This window comes from Pogoniulus pusillus, chromosome 14 (genome assembly GCF_015220805.1).
Source record: "Pogoniulus pusillus isolate bPogPus1 chromosome 14, bPogPus1.pri, whole genome shotgun sequence".
NCBI lineage: Eukaryota > Metazoa > Chordata > Aves > Piciformes > Lybiidae > Pogoniulus > Pogoniulus pusillus.
The window spans coordinates 21135857-21158665 of NC_087277.1; the positions used below are offsets into that span (position 1 = coordinate 21135857).

General features: G+C 41.8%; 1 protein-coding gene and 1 long non-coding RNA gene across 2 annotated transcripts; one reads left to right on the forward strand and one right to left on the reverse strand.

Moving 5' to 3' along the window:
* Positions 1–268: 268 nt before the first annotated feature.
* CALB1 (calbindin 1) lies at positions 269–18501 on the forward strand. Its single transcript, XM_064154530.1, has 11 exons — positions 269–530; positions 850–926; positions 5368–5442; positions 10313–10396; positions 10485–10541; positions 13335–13412; positions 15856–15911; positions 16020–16059; positions 16158–16211; positions 16329–16400; positions 17415–18501. The coding sequence occupies exons 1-11, from the start codon at positions 449–451 to the stop codon at positions 17526–17528; spliced, it is 789 nt and encodes a 262-aa protein (XP_064010600.1). The 5' UTR covers positions 269–448; the 3' UTR covers positions 17529–18501.
* On the reverse strand, positions 10774–22163 carry LOC135181388 (uncharacterized). The gene is made up of 3 exons (XR_010304844.1): positions 21392–22163; positions 14311–14412; positions 10774–11741 (listed from the first exon to the last, which is right to left on the reverse strand). It is a non-coding gene; the product is annotated as an uncharacterized LOC135181388 (long non-coding RNA).
* Positions 22164–22809: the final 646 nt, after the last annotated feature.

Below are 22809 nucleotides of genomic sequence, written 5' to 3' on the forward strand. Positions count from 1 at the left end.
CATCCCCCGCACCTTGCGGGCACGCTCTTCCACAGCGAGGGACCCGCAACAACTACTGGGTCACCCAGCGCTGCTCCCTCTGCTCGGAGACCTCCAGCTGGCACTGGCACACCCTCACGCCTCGGGGTGACTGTCCCCAGTGGCCTGAACCGTGGGGACTGCCGTCGGGACGGCCCCGGCCTTGGTGCCGCCGGCGGGAGACCCCGGCCCCCCCCCAAAGGGCGGGGAGGCCGCGGCGGGGCCCGCGGAGAGGGAGGGCAGCGCCCGGGGGGAGTGGCCCGGCCGGGACAGCCCCATAAATAGCCCTCGGCTGGGCGGTGGCGGGAGGAGCCGTCGCCGCTGCTGCCGCCGTCGCCACCGTCGCCGCGCCGGCCGCGGGCAGAGTCAGCACCGCGGACAGCGCCCCGTCGTGACCCCGCGCCTTCTCCTCGCCCCTCCGCGCCCCACCATGACGGCGGAGACCCACCTGCAGGGCGTGGAGATCTCAGCCGCGCAGTTCTTCGAGATCTGGCACCACTACGACTCCGACGGTGACTCCTATCACTCCCCGGGGCGGCAGGGGCGTGGGGGGCGGCGGGGTCAGGCCCGGGGGAAATATGGGGGGACTCCAGTGCTCCCCGTCCGCAAGCAGCCCCGGCCCAAGCCCAGGTCCCGCTCCGCGCCAGCTGTCCCGCAGCCTCGGGGCACAGCCCCGGAGCCGTCAGGGGCCGGGGCTGGGGTCGGGGTCGGCCCGCAGAGAACAGCTGCGCCGGGAGGGAGCAGACGGGTCGGAGACGTCCCTGCCGGCGCTGGAGAGCGGAGCAAGTTCGGAGCGAGCGGTGACCGCAACCGTAACTCTTTCTGTTGTAGGCAATGGGTACATGGATGGGAAGGAGCTACAAAACTTCATCCAGGAGCTGCAGCAGGCGCGGAAGAAGGCGGGCTTGGTAGGTTAACGTTTCACCCCACTTTTCCATCTTCTCTGGGAAAGAAGAGTTTTCCTGAGCAAACTCCAGTGTCCCGGTTCCTTCCGTTCTCTGTTGCCATCACACGGCTCATGCACTTGCCTCACCAGGCAAAGGAAAGTAGCTCGGTAAGAAATCAGCAGGTTGCAAATGAAAAACAGTCGTCTGTGAGTCTGCTTTGGAAAGGGGAGACCAGGGTCACCTCCCGGGAGAGCAGATCCCGCGCACATCTTTCCACGCTGCGAAGTGGTGCTTCTTACAGTGCTCAGAAAGACAAGTCAAGAATCGCACGGACGTTATCTTGTTGTCTCGGATGGGACGTTATCCCCTTGCAATTAATCTTACCTGATCCAGAGCTCTACCGACACTAAAAAAAATTAAACCCCCAAACCCCAGCACTTCAAGGTAGTTTGATTCTTTTAATTTCATACCTAATGGGCAGTTTGGGCTGAAATGCATTTCTGCCCCTTGGTGGTCAGTAAACAGATCTGCAGAGGACTGCTAACCGACTGCAAACCACTTTTTGCCCTTCATCGGTGTTCTACACCAGGAGGATGAGTGCCAGATCCTGGTAGTTTAAATTGTTCAGAGGGACAGCACAGTCTTCGATAATGTTCTCAAAACAATTCTGTGCTGGAGTAATTAAAGCTAATTACTGATTTCCTCCAAATTATATCCCTGCGTGGAAAAAAACAGAGAGAAAAAGTAAAAAAGAAAGAAATGAAAGATTCCATGCAAAGATTTGAGTCAAGATAGAAGTGAACCTTTAAACAAATAAATTGCCTTTAAAATAATCAGGCTACTTAGCATCAGACTCCAGTACATAACCTAATGAATTACTTTAAGTGAATCTATGCTAAAATCCTTCTGAAGTAAAAGAAAATTATAATTTAACTGTGTGCATGGGGAAATAGATTAATACTTCATATAAGAATAACTCCAAATTAAGGAATGGTGTTCCCATAATTAACTTTGCTTTAGAAGTTGCAGTATATTTCAGAAGTTAATGCAAAACTATTAAATTAAAATGAATCAGTTTGTTTTGTAGGAAAGGGTATCTTATTATTTGTGTGAATGTAAACTAGCAATATAGGTACCAGTTAATTCTTCATAGAGATGTTGGTGGAGGACTTAATTTTCTGGAGTGTAAATAAGTTTAAAACAAGCAAATGAGACAAAAGAGACAAAACTTCAATAGCCTTCAAGTATTGCAACAGAACAAACCTCTTTTCAGTATGAACGTGCAGGAAACGTAAGGCTGTCCATCATAAAGAAATTATCAAAGCCTGTGTATAGTTAGCATGAATGCCATCCTTAGTAGAGATACATTATTCAGCAGTTAAAAATTCATTAAAAGCTTGATTTAAAAAAAAAAAAAAGCTATCATTTTAAGATTGGATTCTTTTCTCTCTCAAAGCAAGTGCACACGTCATCTTAAAAAACAGAGGATGCTGAAAGTAGCACAGAAAAGCCTTGCAAGATTATCCTTATCTTCTATAAATGACATTATTAATGCCTTTTTTTTTTTTTTAAAGAAAATAACCTCTGCCTGTGTCTCACACTACATCATTTTAGAATTGCTCAGGTGTTTAATGAAGTTTGCCTTTCCCTTTTCTCTGATCGAAACCTCATTGGAGTGTTCTGCTGAAAAGAGCAATCTACAGCAGCAATGGCAAATTCAGTGCTTGGTCTGTTTGCTCTGGAGTATGGATATATGTCATCTTAGGTTTCCAATCTATGCTGATTCTTGAATTTGAAGGCTCATTTGCCAAACAAGCATCTCATTAGTTCGTGTCTTGTCTCACGGGATACTAATTCAGTAGCTTTGAATTTCTATTCTTTTGCCAGAAGGGACACATTGAGAAACTAGTGTAGGTTATATGCCATTTCCTCTGCTGTCCTTCTTTTAACACCCCAAAGCTTCTTTGTCATCATTAACTTCTGTATTTCAGGTCACCCTCCTGCTCACTATTTTTGAAATATTCAATTATGCATTCTTCATAGCTGGATTCTACATCAGTCATGCTGTGTGCATTAGAGAATCACATTGATTCTGTCATCGCATGGGATGGTTTCATATTTCCCTGTATTCTTCCCAACTGCAGAACTGTTCTAATTATGTTCTGGTTCTAATCCTTTTATTAATCCACTCAGTAAGCCTGTACTTTCACAGCTGCTTTTTCTCAGGTGGAGCGGTAACATGCAGCCCGATTCATGCTAGCCCCAAAGGGTGGGTGTGTATTTGGATGTTTTAAGGCTAGGGCTTTTCGCTGGTAACACTTCATGCGTTATGGTAGGTAGCAAATTGATCTGATAGAATTCCAGACATATTGGGAGAACTGACTCTTTTTGAAAGATGAAACCCTTGTCAGTACAAAAGCATAGCTTCCACTTATTGTGCCCCACATTTATGCAACATGTTCTCTATTAAGGTGTGTCAATTGCCAAAAGAAGCTGTGGAGTATAAGTGACTAACTCAGAGATGGACAGAGAGTCAGTAGTTGGATCTTGGCCAAGCCATTCCACATCTTGTTTCTTACTTTCTTTGCATATATAGATGATGACAGTATTTCTCCACAGAAGTTTGTGATTCAGTAGCTACCTATGAGCACAGACACATAAGTGTTTCTGTGGTGCCATCTCTCCTTCTATTTTCAAACCATATTGAAAAAAAAAGGTTATTGTTTTTCTACAGCTCCACTTGGTGGGATAAGAACCTCAAATTCTGTAAGGGGAGACTGAGGCATGAAGGGCCAGTTGCCTAATTTCAAAGGCTGAGAATTGTGAAGGGCTGGTTTCTTAATTTCATGTGTTGAGCACTGCTTCTGCATCAAGTTTAGGGCTAGGATTGGTTAAATTGAGGCAAGGTTTTTTGGACTGCAAACATTTCTTTGAGGAACATAACTTGGATAACTCACTGAGTAGCTCAAAAGTGGGTGAACACAAAGAAGAGCTCATTCTGCATAGTGTGCTGGAGGACAAGCATCCAGTTTGTAGTAACCTGTAAGAGGCTGTGCCCCCTTCAGTGGCTGAACACTTTCTGGCACTGCAGAACTGCTGTTAGAAAGATTAGTGAAATATTTAACCAGACTAATTAAAATCCAAGTGTCTAAATTCTCTGTTCTATCTGCTAAGCAAACTTGTCCCCACTTTGGGATCATTAAATGAAAGGTGACATTGAAGTGCTTTGTATTAATAACTACATCTCTAATTAAAGCCATGGCAAATTACTAACCTGCCATGGATGACTTTGACAGAAATAGGATACTGGGCCATGGTTGTATCAGCTATAAGGAGCTGACATTTGAGTTGGCTTTGGTAGTTGAAATTTGGGACAAACTACAACAGACTTTGAGCAGCTGAGGTTCCTTGTGTCTCCAGTGAGAGAACCACTTAGGTTCTATATATTCAGATCTATTACAGCAGCTAAGGCTTTAATTCTCAAAGACTGCTGTGTCTTCATCTATAACTGCAGAAGTACCTGTTGGTTTAACTAAATGATTGTCCTGACTCTTGTTGCATGGTTTTACCAGCTCACACCTGTAAGCAATACAAACGAAGTGGAAAGTTTCATCAGTAATGAAGGCTGAGGGCAGCTCGTACCAAAGTGAGGAAAGTTGAAGTGTGAAATCGAATATTTAGATATTCACCCTGAGGCTGGCACTTTTGCCAAAGCCTGAAGTGAGGATAGCCAGTAGAAAACAGATCTAAAGCAGGGACCATAATTTATATGAAGAATGACTATGCTGGCTTTATTCTGTCAGCTTTAAGGTAACGCTCAATGTTTTCTCCCTCTTAAATCTGCCTCTCTACATCTCAGCAGTGACATTTTGACTCTGTTTCTATGATAACCAAATACTAAACAGTGAAAAATATGATAGCATGATGAGCTCTTTTCAGGCTAAAATAGCTCCCATTGTTCAGGCAAAATCCACTCAGAGATGTGGAAAGGCTATTTTGGTGTTCAGATGTATCACAATGAAAGGTTCTTTATTTTGAAAGAGTTTCAACTGCCTTCAAGTTGCTAATTTAAAAATGAAAACTGAGAAAATTGACTACTAATTGCCTGTGAAATTCACTGTCATGCTCTTAAACAAAGAAGCTGTTACACACATCTTCCAGCACATCTGTCCTTATATCTTTTTCTTCAGTCTGTAAACTAAAATAGGAGCTCTGACTATTTAGATGCCAATCATTCACACTGACTGTAACATAATTCTTTAGGAAGTAAAGCTTAGCACGATGACAATATTCATGATAAAAAGAAAAGCTCCCCTTTCATTTAAACTTGAATCCAGCTGCAGTAAGTGTGAGCACTTCATTAAATGCTGGATGTTATTTGGCAGCTAATAGAATATTCAAGTAACTTCGCATGTGCGTCTCTGTTTCGTAAAGTAATGGTTCTCCCATTGTCACTTTGTAGGACTTAACACCTGAAATGAAAGCTTTTGTGGACCAATATGGGAAGACTCCTGATGGAAAAATAGGAATAGTTGAGGTAAGAGTGTTACTATATACATATAAAAGACTGGCATGTTTACTAGGAGAAAATATGTTTAGCACAGGAAAACGTGAGCATAATATGTAAATACTTAAGATCTTCCACAGAAAATGTCTTCCTCTGCCTTAAGATCTTCAGTATTTTTCTCACTAACATGTTTTTTTTTTCTCCAGACAGAAAGGTATTCCCTATGTCTCTCCAGGCATTTCACTACACTTCATTAAACTTTGCACACTTTATTCAGCACAAGTGAGCACCACCATCAATTTAGTTTTCCTGCAAAGCAAAGAAGAGCTCTATCTTAGGATGTGAATTGTGAAAGGCAATAGGATTTCTTTCTGCGAGTGATTTTGAATTAATGCTCCATCAGCAGTCCTATAGCGAGGATAATGCACTAAGTGAACACAACTGGGTGATCACTGCATGTAGGCTATTCTGCTAAAAACAGAAACAAAACACATAGATATGGTAAGAGAGCAGCCTAACACGTTAAATTTAAACAAAATGCTAACAGCAGTTGTGATCTAGCTTGTGAAAGATCAGCTCTTCTTACTAATTCCTTTCTTGAACTTTAACAGCTTCAGGCAGAAAAAAATCCCTATTCCTTTCTAAAGAGGGCAAAGAAAACCAACCCCTTCTGCACACAAAGCTGCTCCACTATTGCATAATTTGGACAGCATGCTGGGAAGGGGTAAACCTTTGTGTTTTCTCTCACTTTTACTCTTCAATGCTGCGAGTCAAAAAGGAGAGTTCACTGAGTTACAGCTTGAAAAGTCACTCTTTTAAGCCTAAAGCTATGACTCCTTTATGTCACTCTGAGTGCAGTGAGACTGCAGTTTTATTGTGAAATGCTCCTTCCCCCCCCCCCCCCCTTTTTTTTTTTTTATATTTCCCTGATAATAAGAAATCTGCTCTGTAGAGCTAATTAGGAAAGATCTGGAAACAAGCCAGGTCTGCAAAATGTCTACAGTGACCAACTTTGGGTCAGTAACTAATTTTAAAATAGAAGACTGAATGGAATTTGTAAAAGTCAATAGGAAGTATCACTGCTGCTATAATCAATCATTTCAGTGTCTTTTCTCCCCTGTCATGGGTCTGCACTGCATATATTTTACTTAAAGTAGATGCATGCATATGTAAAGATAACAAACTACCATGGAATTACAGTTTCACTTACAGCTGTAATTAATTATTTTAATGCTTCTTTTGACAATATTTAGCATTGATCAAATAATTCTGCACCTAAAAAGACCAATTGCCTATCCAGACTAAATAATTTTGGGGGTTTGGACTAACAAATGCTTATTGATTTGATATTGAGGAAGCCTATTTCATTTAATATTTATGAATCTATGCAAATGCCTTTAAAAAAGACCATTTCTTTGCATAAGAGGGATAATGGAAAGTTTTATCTTTCAAGCTTGGTTCCTGATTCTGCAGTTGACCTAATTGTTGAAGAGGAGCACATTTGATAGGGACTGATACTGCACAGTGCTCACCACCCCCAGTGAAGTTCCATGCATGCTCAGCTTCCACGGAAGCGATTGAATAGTGACAGTACTCAGTTCAGCGACTGCAGGGACTTTCTCCCTTAATATAGCACTTTTCCTAACTGAATAGCTATATTTTGTTACACTCACATCAGCATGAAGCTTGATTTGGAAAGTGCTGATGGGACTCAAGATGAAACACGTTGCACATGCAGAGCAGGATAATATTAAAGTTAGCATTTGAATTTGATTCTCTTTTCTTATAAATGAAAAGTGCAGTAATTCCAGTAATGCATCAAAGAGGTTTTTTCCTATGGGAGTGTGTGAATGCTGCTAATAACAGTATTATGTTATAATCCCAGCCATCATTATCAATAGAGAATAATGAGTTTTCAGGGAAGTCCTAGTGACTGAGATAGAGGAAGCCTGGGTGGCTTTTTTTTCCCCCTTTCAGTTCAGACCAAGTGTGGATTCTGCCTTTGCAAGCACACTGCAGTTAGCTCACCAGCTTTTATCCAGTGCCCTCCAGCTAAAGGGAGACGTGTCCTCTTCCTTGGCGTTGTGTAAGGGACCTTTTATTCACCTTTTGTACTCATTCAGACCAGTGCTTTCACCAAAATGTGGATGCTAAGCCCGAGGTTTCACAGCTGAGGACTGCAGTAATTCTACATTCAAATTATTGGAGGCTTACTGCTGCCATAAAAAGAGCTACTTATTAGCCTAAAATATTCTTTGTACTCCTGGTCTCTGTTATAGGATTTTAAAGAACAAAATGACTGTTTGAGGTGGAGGGAATTTTAAATACCATTAATTACCAACAGAATTAACTTAGAGAGGGGTTTCTAGAAAAAAAAACTTTCTGGTGTTGTTTTAAACAATGTGAGCACTTTTTTCCTGCAAGGTAACCTATAAAGACATACATCAGCCTGAAGCTGAGCAGAGGAGTCAAGCCAGACTAGTCTCTGTGTTTTTTCTGTACTACTCATGATGCAGAAACACCTGATTTTCTCCATAAGAGCAGCAGCCAGCTCACAGAAACGTCCACTAAACTGCTGCTGCTGCCACGCTCCAACGCGTAAGGGTCCGCATTCTTCCTCAAACATGCTCACACAGGTCCCCCTGTGCTTGTCTTCACTTCCAATGAAGAAGCCATTAGAAATAGCACAATACTTTCATATTTTCTCTCTGTAGTGGCATAACTGGGCCTGAGAAGTTGGGTCAGTTTACTTATGATCCCCTCACTCCTTAACAGTTCAGAGCTTTTCATCAAACAAAGCCATGTAATGCTATCTGGTGCATGAGCTTGGAGAATTGGACTTTCCTTTACTGTTTTGTTTCTGTGATGCTGAACAGTACAAGAGAAAGAAAACACAAAAATCATTTTTTGGCAGAAACCTGGGCTGATACTGGATATTGAACTACTATTATCTTTGTAATGTAGAAACCTGTGCTTTCTCCCAAGACTTGCAAAGGCTGAGAGTTGTAGCTCAGCTTGGTACCGCTAGTAAGCTGTTAATGGTTCTTTGGAAGGTCACTGTTTTACATCTACCCTTGCACCTTAGACTACTTTACAGTGCCCTTGCAAAATTCATCACTTAGCTATGGAGACCCCACAAATAAGATCTCATAATTTCCATACATGTGAACCCTCTCCCCTTGTCATAATCAGTCTCTTCACCCAAACTCTGCTTACTGCTACAATCAGTTCCTCCATTCAGCATTTGCTGGTGAGTAGGAATGCCAATTTACTCCCAGAATCAAAGCTCCCCTCTCATGGAGGGGAATACAGAAGCGTTCCCATATGCCAGCCCTGTGCTATGCACCTTTAGCTGCTAGGTACCCACGAACGTGCACTTAGCCACACGTGTGTGTGCTATTTATAATGGAGCTGCTGACAAAAATACATTGTTTAAGTTGATTGGGCTTAGTGTTCAGCCATTTAGCAAAAGCACTCGGAGTGCTCTGACGGGCCTGGCAGCCTGTCATCAGCTGCACCGTGCCTGGAAGGAGAGTGCTCTGACCTGTCTTTTCTGTTACACCAGCACTTAAAGAATATGACTGCTTCCTTGCACGGATAATTTTAGAGAAAAGAGAGAACTGCCTCCATAAGTTTGTTGTGCCTGGAGGGCAAGAAGGAGACCTGAACTCACCTATGGTGCTACTGGAACCCAATTAAAGAGCCTCAACAATTAGGCAGCAGCACTGAAATAGACAGAACGAGGGCTTTGAGGGTGTCAAGTGAGTGTGGAAAATTGAACATTTGATTCAAAACTCTGTGAAGTCTGCAGATGTCTTTTTTTTTTTTAATAGAAGAATGCAGCTAAGAAATCTGTCTTGCTCCATTTTCTCTTCCTAGTAAGCACAGCTGGCCCATTCTTCAAGCAAAGTTTTCTTTAATCAAAACACATTTCATACATTGTGAGGGCAGAAAAAAAAAGCAACAACACATTAGGCTTTTGTTACAAACCAATCATGATTTTACATTAAATTATACAGCATAGTCTCCATCTCCTACACTTGTCACTTGCCAAAATTGAGTTATAGTAAATGAACAGTTTCAATAATCAGTACAATCATGTCTGATTTTTAAAAAGCCCTTTGTAGAGCAGAGGCATTGGAAGAACCACCCCTGATTTTGCAGGGCTTTTGATTTCTTTCTGGTATTTATAGCTCTTCTTGAACACATCTCAGTGCAAATGCTCACCTCTCGCCATCCCCTTACTCACTTTTTTTTTCCTCCTGGCTTTTTGATGTGCTTTTCTACCTACTTAGCACACATGTTCTTCGTGTCAGTGTTCCTCTGCCTCTCTGGAGATATTCAGAACCCACCTGGACACGTTCCTGTGTGATCTGGTATAGGTGATCCTGCTCTGGCAGGGGGGTTGGACTGGATGAGGTTTCAAGGTCCTTTCCAGCCCCTGACATTCTGTGACTGTTTCTTCCTCTGTATCTGCGAGTAGTCTGTTTCCTTCGCTCTCTCAATTCGCAGACCTTCGTGCTTACCCTCTAAACATCCTTGAGTTATGTTTTAAAGTTGTCTCAGTTCCAGGTTTTCACCACAGATACTAACTCTGCATGGATGACTTTTTTCCTCCTTTTTTTCCCTGCAGCTACCTCTTTGGTAAATTGCTGTCTCATTCCTTTCTTGCAGACCTCACTTCTGTTTGACCTTGATGAATACAGGAGAGCTGCAAGCCTTTCAGAGGCATCGTCCAAATATTTCAGCTAGCAGGATGAAGCTTCCTCTGGGCCCTCAAAAGAGCAGTATAAGCAAGCACCAAGAACTTGATAATCTTTTAACAGGTTCCATGTCCTTTAACAGGCTCAGCTGGCCTAATGAAGAACCACAAGTTAATCTTTCTGAAATTCTGTTACAGCTTGCTCAGATATTACCGACGGAAGAGAACTTCCTCTTGTTCTTCAGATGCCAGCAGCTAAAGTCAAGTGAAGACTTCATGCAGGTACAGTATGGGAAGCTGCCTTCTGTAACATCATCCAAGACTTGCTCACCTTAGATACATCATTGAAGTGTTCACATTCTGATTGCAGACATGGAGAAAATACGACAGCGACCACAGCGGCTTCATTGATTCTGAGGAACTCAAGGTAAACCACTGTCTATGGGTAGGCATGAGATGAGAACAGGCACGGGAGTACAGCTGGTGCTGCTGCCTGTTTCTTCAAATACCCCTCCCTGCAGGGGTTTGCATTTCAAACACGACCAAAACGTGATATGCTTAGCTGATGTTTTTTTGGTCACCAGTCAATTATTTAAAGTGAAACTCTAATCTGACCAGTGTTTTTTCTAAAACACATTTTAGCTCAGATCAATGTCTGTCTCCAGTGGCTCAGGGTAACTGGTACTTAGCTTAGAAGTAAGAAATATTCAGAAAGCAAGATGGGCCTCTGAAAGCTATGTGGTTCCTTTTTTGGTGTGTTATGGATGAGGGCTGTTCTGCTAAGGTTTTCTCCTAAGGGCATCACTCCCATTAATTACAGATCATGCTCTCTCAAGCATCAGGTAGCCCTACAGGTTCCACTCTGATACCATCAGGCTAATGCAAATAGAGTTCTGTTGCCCCTAATTGGTTCTCTTGGTGGTATTTTGGTATCATCTTTAATAGGCACAACTAAGAGCAGAATCTAGATTCCTCCGTTAGCCATCTCAGCCTCTCAGAGTTAACGACTCTTAAAATTAGAGCAATTTAGCTCCCGAGTTGTAACACAGCAGTTTGTAGGTGATAAATCACAGAGCTGTAGAATCACAGAGTGGTTGGAAGGGACCTCTGGAGGTCATCTGGTCCCTGCTCAAGCAGGACCTCCTAGGGCCAGCTGCCCAGGGCTGTATCCAGATGGCTTTTGAATATCTCTATCCAGGAAGGTTGTGTAGTCTTCATTCTTAATCTGTGTCAGTATGAGGTTATATTCACAGTACAAATACGTTTCCTGATATTCAGAGGGAACCTCCTGTGGCTTAGTTTGCACCCACTGCCTCTGGTCCTGTCGCTGGGTACCAGCCTGAGTCCATCCAATTTGTGTCCTCAGCTGTAATACCTCCTGATCCCACTCTTCTCCAGGCTGAAAAGTCTCTCAGCTTTTCCTTGTAGGACAGACACCCACATACAACAGGCTCTGAATAAAAAGGTGCTGCTTTCCACAGTTCAGTTGCACTTGATACATTATTGTACCCTCAGGCAGACAAACCCATTCCTATGCTGGCTGGTAGTAGCAGGCTGCTTGGTGGAATCGGGAAGAGGCCACACAGGGATGTAGCACTTCAGAACTCTCCATCTGTTAGGCAGCACCCTAAGGAGTATTGATGGCTGCTATAGTGTAAAATAGATTTTAAAAGGTGGGGCTGATTGAGGACTGGCTGAAAAGTGAAGATATTATAACTGGATCTCTAATGGTCCCCTCTTACTTGCTGGCCTCAGAGAAGCAAGCTTTAACATGTTGAAAATAAGACAGAAATGCCCAGTTCTATCTTTAGAGCAGTACTTCTTGACAAGCTCAAGCATTTAAAGTATTTGTTATGTGAGGAGCACACCCACTTACAACTTTATAAGAGAAATTTAAGCTGGAAATCAGGAAAACTTTCTAACAATAGCAACAGCAGTGGAATCCATTGTCTAAGGGGGAGGCAGGCTCCAAATCACTGCTTGCAGTTAGGAAAGGTTTGGCAATAGCTCGGATCAGACAGTAGCTCAGGATGTAGATAATCCTTTAGTGAGACATGCAGATGGACTGGATAGCCTATCAGTGTCCTTTCCAATTCTATTTTCCATCAAAGCACACAAGATCAAAGAATGTTTCTGTAATGTCCATTTACACCATTTGAGCCATGGTCTCTCCCTACAGGGTACCAAGAAGGCCCCCCACCATGGAGGGCATCAGACGAGAAGAGCTACAGGTGGTATTGGTCATAGAATCAGTCAGAGTTGGAAGGGACCACAAGGATCATCTAATTCCAACCACCCTGCCATGGGCAGGGACACCCTACCCTAGATCAGGCTGGCCACAGCCTCATCCAACCTGGCCCTAAATGGCTGTAGATGTGGGTGCACTGAAGTTCAAGATTGTCATCTTTGTACAAATAGATTTTCTTATGAGCTTTGCCATTTTGTGTCTTGAAACGTGGCACAAAGTTCCACAAAGATAATGACTGTCAAAGTGGTGACAGTAATTATGCACTTCATTGAGCATTGACAGGCACACAGACATTGTGGGTCTTGTAATGCCTTTGTCCAATAAATTGATATATTTCTCCTTTTTTTTTTTTTTTATTTTAATGTCATAGAGCTAGTACAGAAATTTAAACCACTGAATGAGTGGAAACAACCTTATTGTTTTGAGCTCAAACCAGGTGATGTTTCAAGTGATGATACTACATCAAATTCTCATTCAAGGAAATGCAGTGAAACTGGCTGCATGCGTTTGAAATGCAAGGTAGGGAGGAGCCATGTAGGTTAACATCCACTTCTAGCATCAGGGGCTGCCAGAGACATAGAGAGAACATGATTAATCATTTATCTTTTCTGCAAGAAGTGATTAAGCACCCAAGCTTTCGAGGAGACTCAAGATTAATTAGTTTAGCCTAGTGATGGAGCTGATTAGGAAGCGGTATGCCAGAAAAACAAACCCTTTTTGTCCAAATTCACAGTACAAGGAGTGGCATACAGCACAGAAAGTTTTCTTTCTGTGCCACACACCTGAGCTGATCAAAATAAACTGTTTAATTTGTTGATGGTGACTTCTTTTCATACTTATTTGGAACTTCATCAGTAAATAGTCAAGTATGTGTAAAATAGCATTTCCCATTACTTTGCTCTGAAGCTGGCAAGTTGAGCATTTTGTACTGCAGGTAAAAATTCACCTATTACTCTTCTATTTATTTAACAGAGCTTCTTGAAAGATTTATTACAGAAAGCAAATAAGCAGATTGAAGACTCAAAGTTAACAGAATATACGGAAATAATGGTAAGCTAATTTACAAACGTACTTCATCAAGGCTGAATTAACTCAAATTCTGTTTACCTTTAGGCACTGGAAGGTTCCAAACGACTTGGAGCCCCACCAGGTCCTAATCAGGCTAACATTTCAACAGAGAGACAGCTCTGGTGTCTAGCACTGCAACTATTACTGCTGCTGCTACAGAGATTTGTGGGCAGTTTTTAGTGCTGCTTAAGAAAGAAAATACTCAGGAATTCTGTATCTTATTGATACTTGTGTAATATTTGGATGCTATTAAACCATACCATAGTGTTGTCCCCTGTTCTTCTTCCTTCTGCTGTTAGTTTCAAGTCTTCACAATTCATAGCAGAAAACATTGTCCCTGTCGTTACCACACTGTTATGTTTAGATCAAATTAATTTGGGGTTACTTTGCATGCTTTGTGTTCTTACAGTGCTGTAGTGCCTCTATCTTGTCTTAAAAGCCTTCCCTGCATGGTGGCTTATCAGATGGACAAACATCTTAAACTTTCCTTGTCCCCTCCTTCAAGAAGGAGGAATTGATCTTGTAGATAAACACTAGAGCAAAGCTGTTGCTTTCCTGGCCTTAAATTAGCCCAGTCCTTGGAGCCCTTCTTCTGTCCTACCACCATACTGCTCCATGGTAATCACCAGTATTGGCTTCTGAGTGGACATGTCAAGTAAAAAACAATAACAACTCCAAATTCTTGCCTTTAGGAAATGTGTAATACTCCATTTTGTTTTGTTTTGTTTTACCAGCTTGGTTTTATCTTAACATCATTTCAGCTGGCAACAATGTGCTAGGTGAATCCACCAGCCCTCACACTGGCCTGAGAATGGCTGATAAAGGTTGTGTTTCTCCTGGGAAACAGTGGCTGGTTTAATGTACCAATGTAACCACTCACCTTTAATTGTCACTCTTTATTCACCAGTGAAGATAACCTGTATTCTTTTCATCCAGAGAGCTTTTAGACCTTCATCTTAAAATGTGCTCTAAGTTCTGACCTCTGTAGAGAGACACAATGATAAAAAAATAACAGCAATAAGGAAAAATAACAGCTAAGGCCAGCTGTCCACTTATCTCCTCAGGAAGAAGAAAAGAAGACAGTTAGAAAATATACAGCCCTGAGTGGCTGTAGGCAGGCACAGTCAGCCACTAACAGCCCATCAAAATACAGAATATGTTGATTTCACAGCTGCCACTGCTTACCTCCCCTAAATGCAAAGCTCCTCACATGAGAGATGTGGGCAAGGCAGATGCTTTCACATAAGGAAAGGAAGCATTAAAAAGAACCAGGGGGTTAGATAGAAATATGTGCTTATAGAATAGGTCTCTTTTCTGGTCTCCTTTGACGTTCATTGTGTATTAACCAAGGGAAATGAGGTCTTTTTTCCATGGCATTAATTGTGTCTTGAAAAGGATACACACCTAGTACAGGATGTCTTTTCCTCTTCTCCTAAAATTACATCCAAAATTACTGTGATTGAAAGTGATGGGATGGAGAGTGGGTGGTTGTGTTTTCAGTACAATGCCTAACAACGTTTTGTGCAGCTGGCTGCTTTTGTGACTCTTTCATACAAGCAAAGGCAAAATAATACTTGAAAGAAGAAAAATGGGACTATACACACATAAAAACCAGGGGAGGAAGTCCCATGCAGGTGCAGTATCTCTGTCTACTTCTAATAATGTATACAAGCTCATGCTTCACAAGCAGCAGGAGCTCATCCTTTCAAGGCCTCAGAGGACAGCACTTTAATGCAATGGGGTGATTAAAAATTATTAGATGTGGCATTCACTTATTGTGCTAAATTGCATCACTATATTTATTCCTGTAATTTAATTATAACTATCTGAAGATATTTACTTCCCCATTTTCATACCATCAAGAAGGTGTGATCTCTTCACTCCCTTCTTGAAACACATGGTAGAAAGAGGATGCAATCACTAATTTAAACATCTAGACCTTGCAGCCAGCTGAATGAAATGTCTGTTATGTGCTAAGGAATTGAATGTCTTGGATTCATTTGAACTTCACTCCACCGTTGTTTCACCTTGATGAAAAGAGGATAATGATGCTATTATCAGACTGTGATAGGAAGTCAAAAACAAAATGTTACCATGTCAGCCCTCCTCCCATTTACAAATGCACAGTTCTCAGATGGGATATCCATCACTCTAGCAGGTTGAAAGCTACCTTGCAGTAGGTTAATCATAATTGTCCATCTGGTTTCTTATCAGGCTTTTGCAGTAGAATTAACTACTGTGACATCTTCAGCACTCTCAGTAAGTGTATTACACAGCAGATGTGACAGATCAAAACTTGGAGCCATCCTTTCAGCATGGAATAAAAGCCAAATGTCTCTGTATTTAAATCTTAAAAAAGAAAAAAAGTGGTTTCTTCATTATTGACTAATTTTGAGTAGCAATGTAAAATTATGTATTCTTTCAGCTTAGGATGTTTGATGCAAACAATGATGGAAAGCTGGAGCTGACTGAACTGGCCAGGTATGTCTTCTGTCTCTCTTCACAAGTATCATGTAGCAGTTGCTGCTATGGAAAAAAGTTAACCATTTTGACTTTTGTTTTGTTCTTTTCTTTTTTCTTTGTCCAAAGACTACTCCCTGTACAGGAAAATTTCCTTATTAAATTTCAGGTATGAATATTCACATTCTTAAGGTTACTTGTTACCATCACACAGAACTGGTGTCATTAATGGAGTTCTTTTCCTTTTTTCCCCCTTTTGGCATTTAGGGTGTCAAAATGTGTGCAAAAGAATTCAATAAAGCCTTTGAGATGTATGATCAAGTAAGTCCTCAAAAGCCATTTTACTAGTGGCATAGCTGGCATTTATTTTCTGAATCTGTGGAAAATCTTGGATAAGAAAAACAAAAGCTTGAAATTCTCTTTAATGTTCTTTTTCAGGATGGCAATGGCTACATAGATGAAAATGAACTTGATGCACTACTGAAGGATCTCTGTGAAAAGAACAAAAAGGTAACCCTAGAGGGCTTTTTTCCCCCCCACTAGAGACTACATTTAATTTGGATTTTAAGGACACTCTAATCCACCCAATTAAGATAAATGTAGAGAGCTTCTAAGTCATGAATCCTGATGTCAAAGTGCATCCAAATACCTTGTCAGAAGTCACAGCAATGTAACTTATGAACCAGGGGAGCTGTGATTGCTGTCAAAAGCTTGCTACTGAGACATCATCTATCAACAGTCTAACCAGGCTATAATATGGACAATACATAAATAAATGGCATCCTGGCCTGTATCAGGAACAGTGTGGCCAGTAGGATGAGGGAGGTTATTCTGCCCCTGTACTCAACACTGGTCAGGCCACACCTTGAGTACTATGTCCAGTTCCGGGCTCCTTAATTCAAGAGAGATGTTGAGGTGCCGGAACGTGTCCAGAGAAGGGCAACAAAGCTGGTGAGGGGCCTGGAACACAAGCCCTATGAGGAGAGGCTGAGGGAGCTGGGGTTGTTTAGCCTGGAGAAGAGGAGGCTCAGAGGTGACCTCATTGCTGTCTACAATTATCTGAAGGGAGGCTGTAGCCAGGTGGGGGTTGGTCTCTTCTCCCAGACAACCATCAACAGAACAAGGGGACAGAGTCTCAAGTTGTGCCAGGGGAGGTCTAGGCTGGATGTTAGGAAGAAGTTGTTGCCAGAGAGAGTGATTGGCATTGGAATGGGCTGCCCAGGGAGGTGGTGGAGTCGCCGTTCAAGGAAAGCCTGGATGAGGCATTTAGTGCCATGGTCTAGTTGACTGGATAGGGCTGGGTGCTAGGTTGGACTGGATGATCTTGGAGGTCTCTTCCAACCTGCTTGATTCTATGAAAAGAAGAACATTTGCAGTGTGTCACTGTTGGACAGGCTGAGAATATCCTTTTGGGGTTTATTGGTTTGGTTTTTTTTTTTTCCCTTGATTTTCTGCCACTGAAGGTAAACTTGCTCCTGCTGGTAACTAAACAGGATTATAAAGCCTTATCTGTTCTTTAAATAGGAATTAGACATTAACAACCTCGCAACATACAAGAAAAGCATCATGGCCTTGTCTGATGGAGGAAAGCTTTACCGAGCGGAGCTGGCTCTTATTCTCTGTGCTGAGGAAAACTAGAACTCTTCTCTCATGTCCACTTAACTAGTGATGTACTCTATCTACACAATAACTGTGCACTGTAAGGGAGTAGGCTGTATTTTTAAACTGCATATAGAAAATTAGCCAGGACGTGTGGCACATTCCTTTCAGTTTGTTTCTATACTGTTTGTAATGTACAGTTTTTGTAACAATAAGATTGATAAAGAGAATGTCTACGTTTGGGCCAGTCTGTATATTCAAAAAGACACTAAAATATGTTGGGGTTGGTTTTGGTTCTGGTTTGTTTCTTTGTTGTTTTGTTTTTTTTCTTTCATAAACACAGCTGGAAAAACAGATTTAAACCTGCTGACATTGCTGTGGTCATCATATCCTTTGACACTTGCAACATTTCTTGTTCAACTACGTGACAAAAAAAAGTCTACAGGCATCTTTCCCCAGTACAACTAATTTTAGTGTTTTGAAATGCAAAATGGGAATTTGGATTAAATACAACCTAGGTCTGGGATAAGGAAAGAGATGTTCAGTTCTGGAAATCAGACATGCCAACAAGGCAATAAGAAATATCTACAGTTGTCAAACCATTCACCTACAGGTGTGTGCTCTCTGCAGTTTTCCAATTACTCTTCTCTTTATGAACTCATAGCATATAGACAAAGCATTTATCTGGGATAGGTCTCCACGCAGTAGCTGACAAAAGAATAGAGTGTTTTTCAATCTAGCTGTTTAACTTTACTGAATTTAAACATAGGCACTTCAGAAATAAAGGCCTTTAATCTGTCTTGGAATCTTGGCTAAATGACAGGTAGTATAGTTCATACACAGAGTAACATATGATATCGTAAGTGTACCTTTCATGACTATTTGCTGTGTCAGAGAATATGACAATCCATTTTCTAAACTATTTTCACATTTTGCAGGTTATAATTATTCTAGTAAATTGCTGTTTTTACATCATATTCTGTGTAATCTATAATTAAATTTAATATCCTAAGATTGTTGGTGTCTAGTCTGTCTATCTCCTGGATTCCTTCTTTTTTTTTTTCCTCCCCTCTCTGTACTATGTGAAGAAAAAAAGAACAAACCACAACTCTTAAAAAAAAAAAAAGGGTGCCTCCTTGGATCTTACAGTGGATTGCTGTCTATAATATTAGTATTAAAATGTAACACTAAACAAAGAAAAATCTAGCACAGATTTGATACCAATTTAGTGATTCAGTTTACATGGTGGGCTCTGCTTTTTAGGCTATTTTTAAATGGGAACTCTACTATGAAAACAGCCCTGTTCTCATTCAGCTTAATACTTTTAGCCTGGCTCCCTTTTTACTTCACAGCAATCTTAGGAGAGACAACTCCAAGAATATCCAGGCATGTACTGGTGTGGGAGGGAAACTGGGCTGTGTCTGCAAGTGAATGAAATCTGTTGCCTCCACTTACAACCATGTCAGAAGCAGTTCCAGGTTAGCTTATTAGCTGTATACAGCTTCTCAGCTGCATCTCTGTGTCTTTTGAAACAAGCAGAAGCAAATGCATTTGTGTGAATGTGTCTCAAATGATCAGGCTCAAGTCCTTCCAGATTGCAGTCACTAAAATGAATCCTTGAATTCCTCAGGTGAACTCAGGCAACTCAGTACTATTTCAGGAATGGCCTAGTGGCCCTGGGATCTCTCCAGTGTGAGCCCTGGAAAATAAAGGAGTAGGTGGTGCCAGATGGGGTCTTGCTGAGAAAACAAATTCATAAAAATTAAAGATGAATCTAGCTCATTCTCACCACTTTACTCCTACTCCATGCACAGTGATTTAACTTCTCACCTGCTTATTCTCCTCCTTTCTCTATGCAATGTGAAATATAATTGTGTTTGTTAAGTGAAGGAACAGCAAATCTGCCTATTAGTACAATAAATGATTGTTATTATTCATCCCATGCACTTGACAGCCTGGATTTTGCCTTATTTTAACATTACAAAAGTGTAAAGGACAAAAAAAAATCCCTGGCTTCTATGCAAAAATATGATGTGACTGCTTGCTAAAACCATTACAGTGGAAGATAGAGAGTTTAAAATGCTTTGACAAAAAGTCACCAGAGAAACTGGATTCTGTCTGCCTGAACATGCCTAAAGTTAGCTGTTGCAGATGTGCTCTGAAGCCACCATTCTACTACTGCTGCTGCCCACCAGCTGGCTCACAGAAAGCAGGCCCCAGTACCCCACAGGCAGGATGCTTCCTGCAGTGACTTCTCATAAATAAAACTTGGACTAAAAGACAGCAATTTAAATCCCCATTTCCAGCAAAGGTGTATGGTATGGCAGAGCAAACCCAAGTGTAGCAGCTATGGGTTGAAACTGCTCTAAAAACTCCAGGTTTCCAAGTCCCTAAAGCACTCCTGGGCAGAGCTCTTACAAAGTGTCAGAGCTCAGGCAGAAGGAGACTTGGTATAATAAAAGGGGTGATGATAGGGAAGGCTGCAAGCTTCCTTCTTCTGGTAGGCATCTAGTAAGCAAACCAAAGATTGAAAGTAAAATGTAGCCTGCACAAAAATGAGTATGAGGCAGTGCAGCTATGCCATACTCCTGCTAAAAACAGCAAGTGACTGACTCCTAGCTCCTAGCTACCTGGGATCCAATTTACTGAGGCTACTGACCACTTTACTGTCTAAAAGTACAGTTTTTATTACAACTATTCAAATAAGCACTCAAAATAGCAAATGCTCCAAAACTTTGCCCTACGAACTACAATTAAGTATTCTGTAAAAATTTTAGCCTGTTGTGGTTTAAATAGGTACAAATTAAAGTTTTCAGTATCTGAAGAGGACCTACAGGAAGGCAGGGAAAGAGCTTTTGCAAAGAGCTTGCAGTGATGGGACAAGAGGCAACGGTTTGAAACTGCAACAGGATAGATTTAGGATGGACAGAAGAAGGAAGAATTTCTTTACAGTGAGAGTGGTGGAACGCTGGAAGAGGTTGCCTGGGGATGTGGCTGAGGACCTGTCCCTGAAGACATTCAAGATCAGGCTGGATGTGGCCCTGGGCTGTCTGCTGAGTTGGAGGTGTCCCTGCTGACTGTGGGGGGCGTTGGACAAGATGCCCTTTGAGGGTCCCTTCCAACTCGATGCAACCTGTGGATCCAAAAGTTAAAAATGAACACAGGGCTTAGTATTCAAATCAAAGGAGGTGATTTTCTACTCATTTTAAAGCACAAAATAGCAGATTTACACTAATAGTGAACAAATCAAGTAGGGTAAATATGAGTACCTTCAAAACCCAATGACATAATGAATGTGGTGTTTGCTGACACACAAACCTAAGCAGTACAAGTTCACCACTGCCACCTGACCGGCAGCTGTGGCACAAACCATGGCCCATTGTGGAGAACACCACACTCGTTTTCATGGACAGTGGAGTGATTTGGCTTTCATTCACTGCTCTGAGTCATGGATGGCCAGTATCATTGCAGTGCTCTAATCCCCCCCATTTACAAGGTAGCTATGCATCTCTGAAAACTGCCCCCCACACGCTCACAGAGCTCCTAACTGAACATTCCATGGACAAGGACAATAGGTGTAAGCTGCAGCAACAGAGGTTCTGCTGCAACACAAGCAGGAACTTCTTTACTGTGAGGGTCCCAGAGCACTGGAACAGGCTTCCCAGAGAGGTTGTGGTCTCCTTCTCTGGAGCCTTTGAAGGCCTATCTGGATGTGTTCCTCTGTGATCTGCATTAGATAGTATTGTCCTGCCCTGGGCATCCTGATTTATCTGGAGGTGTCACTGCTGACTGCAGGGGGATTGGACAAGACCTTTGAGGGTCCCTTCCAACTCAATGCAATCTGTGAACCTTTGAAATTTACTGCATATTAACTTAGCATATAAGAAACTTGGTGGTCTTACCTTGGTTAAAGTGGGCTTACATGTTTAGCATCAACACAGGACACTCCACAGAGTTAAACAAAAGTACAAATTCCCTTGCAATTCGGTGTTTTTACTTCTGTGCTATCAGCACAAGGAAAGAAAGAGAGATGAGCAGTTCATGTGCCAATACATTTGAAGTCAATATGGATGGCTAGGAACCCAGATTTCCCTCACACAGTGTCATTGCTTGCAAAGCAGACTCTTGAAATGGTAAATACTAGCAGTAATTCTCAACAGAAATTGACATATTCAAGAAGAGGGAATACCCCAAAATAGGAGAAGCAAAGATTGGCAGCAGTTCTGGTATCACAGCAAAGAGGTAATACAATAAATCTCTTAATTTGCAACCTCAAATGATTAACTTGTTTATAAGCCTCTATTATAATACAATAGCACTTCTACAGCATAGAATTAAGGCAATTGTAACAGACAGGTTCAGAGAGTAAATCATCACCTGAAATAAAAAGGGTAATGTCAAGGCTCAATTGAGCAGACAAGATGTACTTTTCAGCTTAAAACAGACAATGAATCTTCCTTTGTGAGCGTCTCTAAGTTGAGTTCATGGAATTGACAAGACCTTTGGCTAATGGGTCATACAAATGTCATTTAAAAAAGAGAAGTATTTGGATTCCAGGAAGATTTTCCTTAGGATGATATGGGAAAAGGGATAGAGAACATAACAATTTAGTCCTGCCCTTTTTACAGTTTTACAAGTGAGCAGAAAGGATCCTAGCCTAAGTAAGGAGGCTCAGCCAGCACCCATGAGGTTTCAAAGCTTTCAATCCAGATTTACCAATGCCCTTCGTTGGTCTTTGAAGAGACTCCTGTAGCCACACACACTACCATGGCAAGTGATTTTCTGAATCATAGAATCATAGATTCTCATTTTCAAGAACACTGACTTAATGATGACAAAAAGCAAGCTCCTTAGAAAGGCACTGCTCGTCCTTAAATGCCAGTTTTAAAGTTCAGCATAAAATAATTAATGGATTGAAAATGTCAGCAGAAGATGAGCCCATGACTGTTCATTATTTCAAGAAGCTGTAAGTAACCAGAGGAGGTACTTCCCATCTCAGTTCATGCACTCCTGCTGATAACCTCAGACTTTGTTATTTGCAGGTTTAAGTTTATTACTGAAGTGTGAAGATTAGGATTTAGAATCATAGAATCAACCAGCTTTGAAGAGACCTCCAAGATCAGCCAGTCCAACCTAGCACCCAGCCCTGTACAATCAACTACACCAAGGCACCAAGTGCCTCATCCAGTCTGTTCTTCAACACCTCCAGGGATGGCGACTCCACCACCTCCCTGGGCAGCCCATTCCAATGCCAATCACTCTCTCTGGCAACAACTTCCTCCTAACATCCAGCCTAGACTCCCCCTGGCACAACTGGAGA

Bases quoted from the DNA above. Each gene is read 5' to 3' on its own strand.
- CALB1 (XM_064154530.1), top strand. From the start codon at position 449: ATGACGGCGGAGACCCACCTGCAGGGCGTGGAGATCTCAGCCGCGCAG. The intron at 5,443-10,312 runs GTAAGAGTGTTA...ATTCTGTTACAG, and splicing joins GAAAAATAGGAATAGTTGAG to CTTGCTCAGATATTACCGAC. The intron at 10,397-10,484 runs GTACAGTATGGG...TTCTGATTGCAG, and splicing joins CAAGTGAAGACTTCATGCAG to ACATGGAGAAAATACGACAG.